Below are 6,159 nucleotides of genomic sequence, written 5' to 3' on the forward strand. Positions count from 1 at the left end.
GGGGGGGGGTCTTCAAATTCAGGTAGCACACCGGGCTACCTAGGTTCAAAAATAGGTTGCCTCAAGTAAAATTTGGTTGTTCGGGGCAACCAGGTATTTTGCACGCTGATTGCCGAAACACACAGGCCAACAATTTATTTACTAGTACTTCACTCCTATGAGGTGACGTATTAAATAAAACAGTAATATTTCTGCTTACCTGATTATCGTGGGTAACGATGTCCAAGTTCTCTAGGACATTGACCACCAGAGGCATGAGTTCCTTGACCACATCTTCGTCGTACTTCTTGATCATCCTCTCGAACTCCTGATACACACTGCTGGCCAGCGCCGAAACCTTCTCCGACATGACCCCGGTCGACGTGTCATCGCTGCCGTACACCGTCTCGATCCCCAAGTCTACCTCCATCATGATTCCACTTTAACCTTATTTTACTTTTAGTTCACAGGAAACAAGATGGCGGCGCCCATGGAGGCAAGGATAAAACAATACAGGTTTTTGCACCTGTAAAAATGCTTCCTGAAATCCCCCAAATCGGAACCTAGATTATCAAAACCGGCCCCTCCCCATTTAGATGCACAAATATAATAGAATGGCCCGTTTTTGAAGCTCTACAATCTCACAACGTGGATTTTTAGTTCTGGTCGGTATTCCTGTTTCCCGGTGGGTTACAGCAGACAGTTAACGCACAGTACCACGGTTTTTTTCTTGTCTCACATCTGCAAATGTTGATCGGTTGATACTGTGCCCGGTTGACCCCTCCTCTTTGCAGACGATGACGTTAAATTTTACTCCTGTCAAAAAGAACGCCTACCCGACTTCTCGGCTATTTTGGAGCGGTTGGACGATATCTCCAAGTCGGGAAGGGTCTCCTTGTGATACTTATTCCTAGAACAACGCCTCCAGGTAGCCCGGGGAGTCTTAGGACCGCAATAAAGCTGTCCAAAACTACGTCTTGATCGCAGCCATCAGGATTGGAACCAACACATCATAAAATCATGTGACGCGACGAGAGTGCTCATGGGAGCGATGTCACACTGCCCCCTAGCGGAAAATAGGAGAAGCGCAACCTATGACATCTGAAGAAATAACATTTTCTTTTAACTAATACTGAAAACTACTGTCAAGTTAAACAAAAAGAAAATAAATTTGTAGGAGGGGAGGGGTGATACTGGTAATTAAAAAATAAAACTCTAAATGAATTAACGTTATAGCCAAATGGCAAGTTTGTTTGTTTGTTTGCTTGTTTTTCAGGATTGAGGTAACACGTTATTTGTATTTAGGGGCAATATTAACAACATAGACTCAGCTGGTTAATTTTCAATCACTGTTTTCTTTAATCGCGTATGTTTTTGTCTATATATAACATTACCTTAGTTGTTCACCCCTATTTGCTCTAGTGGACTATGCCAATCGACCCAAGATGGCGGGAGACGACAAAAAATCGGATTTCCCTGACTTGGATGACTTAATTATGGACGTTTTTAAACCCGACTTGTTCAAGGTTTGTTGAATTTGCAGTACTTGTAATCATCTAAACATATCCTAAACATCTGGACTGCTTTGAACGTTGTTTACTTTGAAGTTGAAGAAAAAATTATGCTGCTAGATGCTTATACATAATTTGTAGTAGTGGGGGGGGGGCGGTTTGACTGTTGGGTGTTTTATAAGGGGGGATGTCATAACCGTGACCCTTCCCCCTACCCCCGCCCTACCCCTGCTGTGGTCTGTTTTATACGCCCCCACCCTCTTAGTCTAAATGAATATATGTGTGAACGTATATGTATAGCGTTAGTTTATTGTACAGTCAAAAATTCAAGGTAACGTGACAGTGGCAACTACCTAGTAGCTATATGGCAAATATTATGTTTAATACAGGTTGTTGATAATACATGTGTAGTTCGTTTTCATAGTAGACACAAATTCTTCTTTCAAGTAATCCTGTTAGGTATAGGAACGTGTCTTTGACCTTGTAGTACGCAAAAGTACCGAAGTAACGGGTTCCTTTCTCAGCACTCGGTATACAGAGGTGAGGCGGCTTCCGTCCTAGATGTCCAGTGCCGAAGTTACGTCAACACTTGGTGCCCAGTGTCGGCGGCTTCAGCACTGGAAACTATAAATCGGCAAAGCAAACCTTGTCTTTAGAAAGGGTACCGAGATGCCGCCTTTGAACTCTAACACTATTATTTTCGAGATCATACCCTCCCGGGAAGCAAATTTACAATCGGGACAACAAGGTGATCGGCAGTACTGCAAGGCTCAGATCCTCACATTTTTACAGACATAGACTTGGCCTACGATACTGTACTGTAAGCCGCGCGGCCGACGTAAGCACCAGAGGCCCAGTGCCGAAATGATTTGAGAACTCGGCTTCCAGCACCAAGAGTCACCGAGCACTGGAACGATCCAGTGAGGAACCCGTTACTTAGGGACTTCGGCACTTGCTATCCAGTGGTGAACGGCCTCCGAGCACTGGTAGCGAGTGCCGAGTGGAATTCAACACTGGCTATCCAGTGGTGAACGGCCTCTGAGCGCTGGCTATCCAGTGCTGAACGCCCCCCGAGCTCTGGCAAACGAGTGCTGAGTGGAAGTTAGCACCGGAAAACGAGTGCCGAGTCAAGATTCAGCTCTGGAATTTCAGTCCTGACGGTGTATCAGCACTGGAACAAAGCCGTTTCTGCGCTAGAATTCCAGTGCGGAGCTTTCTTCCGAACAGGGCCCCGAGTGTCGACGCCACTTTCCCCGTGAGTTCCGCACTGGGCGGCCAGTGAGGAACCCGTTACTTCGGTACCTTTGCTTGTAGTACTACAGAAATGCCATCACATGTCGCATGAAAATTTTGAATCCCTTAGCTTGTACAACAAAATTACCTTGGGTGTGGCTTACTAGTAGTACTATAGTATATTGACTTGGGTGTATCCAAAGTTTGGCAATTGTCTTCTATATGAATGCACATACCCTTTTGTTATTGTGATAGTTTGGCATGCCTTGAGTTCTCTATAAACTTGCTTTGGCCTAGAACAAAAAATGTTGTGTTTTCTGTAATTCCCAACCGATTCTAGAAAAAAAGTCCAAACCAAGCCATTTTTGTGCATCCCTGCAACTTGCAAGGGACATGCAGATTGTTGTAGATTTTTGAAACTGATCAACCTTTTCTAGCTCCTTGATCTGACACCTGAGTGACGAAATGTTGTAAAATCGGTTTTCCGACATTGATATAGAAAATAGATGCGTGCTCATGCAAGTTTTACTTTGTTAAACTGTATTGTATCACTAGACATTGCCAAAGTCTAAAAAAAAAAAAGAAGAAAAAGATACATGTAATCCCTACCTACCAAGCCTAATTTTTTTCAGAACTGAAACAGGAAACACAACGTTCTTTTCCTACCCTATCCTATCCTTTTCCCATTCTGATGTATCGTTTTCAGGACATGTCGATGTCGGACTTCGGTAAAGGCGTTGTGGTCGGCGCGCTGGTGTCCAGAGTATCGGCCCTGACGCTCGGAGCTCTGGCCGGAGTGGCGTTCGGCATATACATGGAACAGAACTACAAGGTGCCCAACATACGCCAGAAAGTCAGTGACTTGTTAGTAAAGAAGGATGACAAGAAAGACTAGGGTTAACATCGCTGTGACATGGAGTGACACCGGTACCCAACTAGTCAAGCACAAGAAGGCGGCGACAAGCAACATTATTTTACAAGAATGCCAGATTGATATTGTAATATATTAAGACCCTTGTCCTGCTGCATCGAAATGATAAATTCAAATTATATTTTAGAATTACACAACCCTTACTGTGTACAAATAGGTAAATATATCAAAGAATGTTTAAACTTTAAAACTGGTAGTATAAGTTGATGTTGATTTGTTCATAGACTTGTATGTACATTTGTAACTTAATTTATTTGTATCCATTGTATGTACTATGTATGGTTGTAGTTAGTGCTGTGTATACGTACCGGTTCGCTGGAACTAGTTCCGGACTTTTAAAAATGTTAGGTTCAAGTCCAAAAAAACCTGAACGTCTGGAACTAGTTCTGAACTTATAAAAACTTGTGTCACATTCTCCATTTTTGTTCTAAATCAGCTGAAATCTTCAATGGTCAAAAATTAAGAAAACATTGCCATTATTGGACATCGTCAAGTGCGTCCCTAAATTATGTTGCCTGCTTTGCCCAGATGTGCCCCGAAAACAACATGCATGTATCTTCTTAACCCTGGTAGTGCAGTGCTCACTACAAAATTTTGTGGTAAAGATACCACATTTTCCTTTGGGAAATGTTAACTGAGAAGTCCCCTCTGTATTTTGTATATGCCCAGGCTTTAGGTGCTGACTTACAAGTCCAGATCTGAACCTAAACCTCTGGACTTGAATCCAGACCTAGACCTGAACGTGGGTTTAGGTACACAGCTCTAGCTGTAGTAGACCTTACAAACGTTGCTGTACTTTTTTGTGTCAAAACGATTATTGTATAAATACAGGTCTCACATACAGTGGCTGTATGGTGGTCCTGTGTATGTGTTGTTGGGGGGTATTTCTCACGTGAACATGTCATACTGCAGTGAAATGCACCAAATGCAGAATTTGAAGTGACTAATATGCCATAGTAAGGTAAGGTAATATGCCATAGCAGTGCAGAAGAAAAGGACCTGATTAAAAAAATCAAATAATTGAACAAAAATGTGTTAAAATGCCTGCAGGACAAGGGTTAAATTCTCAAATCTATTTATTAAATTGCATGGCTCAGATTTTCTAGGCAGCAGAGCTGGATATGGAAAGTCTACATGTAGCACAGTACCTGCAATAGACCATGTACATGTATGTATTTATGAGTACAGTATAAATCACTGACTAATGACTCTGTGCATTGTGATGAAAGTATTGCTAATATTAGTAACAACAAATCTAATGTGTAAAGGTAAAACTTTTGTTCCAAGACAAAGGTTACATGTAAATGTTCTCTCCTAGACCTTTCGACCAGTCATTCTGGTCTTTCTCAGTAGACTGACCCAGTTACAAATAAGGCTTGTCATGTGGCCTCTCTGAAGTGTAAATACAGTCTACTGAGGAAGACATGAGAACATTTACCTTTTTGTGTTGGTACAAAAGTTTTACCTTTAAACATGTACATGTAACTACCAATGCACATGAACTTTTCTGATTGCTAATAAGTTATAAGTTGCTGTGATTCAAATCATGCTAAGTGAAGAATCATTGGATTCAAAATCATGGTACATTTGTAGTGGAAGTCTGTATTTTGGCTCTGATTTTACACTATTGTGAGAATGGGAAGTAAGACTGGTGACATAGAAGAAAACACCATGGCTGTGACCATGAGTGTTACAGTTCTTTACAGGCTGAATAAAAGTTCCAAACAGGAACTAATAATGCCTCCAAATGTCTTACTGAGGGATGACTTCAGTGTATGATGTCGATTACAACATGTAGACATAGCTGGAGTGATGAATCCACAGCTACAATGTATAAATGTTACAGTTTTTTTACAGTTTTACACACCAAACATCGTCATCATCAGTCTTGATCAGACTAGTTGATGTAACGAATTATAAACATTTGATTCATACTGTGAAGACATGGCAATAAAAGTATAGTAACATCATACATATAACTGTTTAACATGTTTGGTCATGCATTATGTAACATCAGGAGGATACAAAAGTAAGTTGCTGCACTACAGTACTCCACAGTGATCTGTCCGCCATAGTTGATTTAAGGTCTTCTATATCAAATCCGGTGTCTCTGGAGATGGTTCTTGGGAAGTCAGTTGACATGAATGAACAGTTGACGTGAATGAACCCTCAATTCCATTGCAAATCCATTCAGGAAGTGAGGGTGCCATGTTTGTTTACATTGTCACAGTGGTAGTTTGTGATGCCACTAGCTATAGTGGTGTAGAGTGGTGTAGAGTCTGACTTAGCTTCCTTTGAAGGAGAATAGCTTCAAGAAGGGATTAAAGACGGATCGGCAGGCCTTTTGGTATCTAGATAGTGCAAATGATGATTAATTCTAATCATGCAAATCAGATGCTAAATCCACTCCCTTTCCCTCCTCCCCCTCTCTCTCTGTCTCCCCTCTCTATCTCTCCCTCCTCTCTCCTCCTCTCTCTCTCTCTCTCTCTCTCTCTCTCTCTTCTC

General features: G+C 41.7%; 1 protein-coding gene across 11 annotated transcripts in view; it reads right to left on the bottom strand.

Moving 5' to 3' along the window:
• Window positions 1–1,017, bottom strand: part of LOC109487848 (C-Jun-amino-terminal kinase-interacting protein 4-like) — a 35,466-nt gene extending 34,449 nt beyond the window's left edge. For all 11 annotated transcript variants that reach the window (XM_019791948.1, XM_019791946.1, XM_019791944.1 and 8 more), the window contains exon 1: window positions 200–1,017. In XM_019791948.1, the coding sequence (XP_019647507.1) occupies window positions 200–412 (213 nt within the window). In that variant the 5' untranslated portion in view covers window positions 413–1,017. The remainder of the gene's footprint in view (window positions 1–199) is intronic.
• Between the last annotated feature and the right edge of the window lie 5,142 nt (window positions 1,018–6,159).

Source organism: Branchiostoma belcheri, unplaced genomic scaffold, assembly GCF_001625305.1.
Source record: "Branchiostoma belcheri isolate BF01 breed outbred unplaced genomic scaffold, Haploidv18h27 scaffold9, whole genome shotgun sequence".
Classification (NCBI taxonomy): Eukaryota; Metazoa; Chordata; class Leptocardii; order Amphioxiformes; family Branchiostomatidae; genus Branchiostoma; species Branchiostoma belcheri.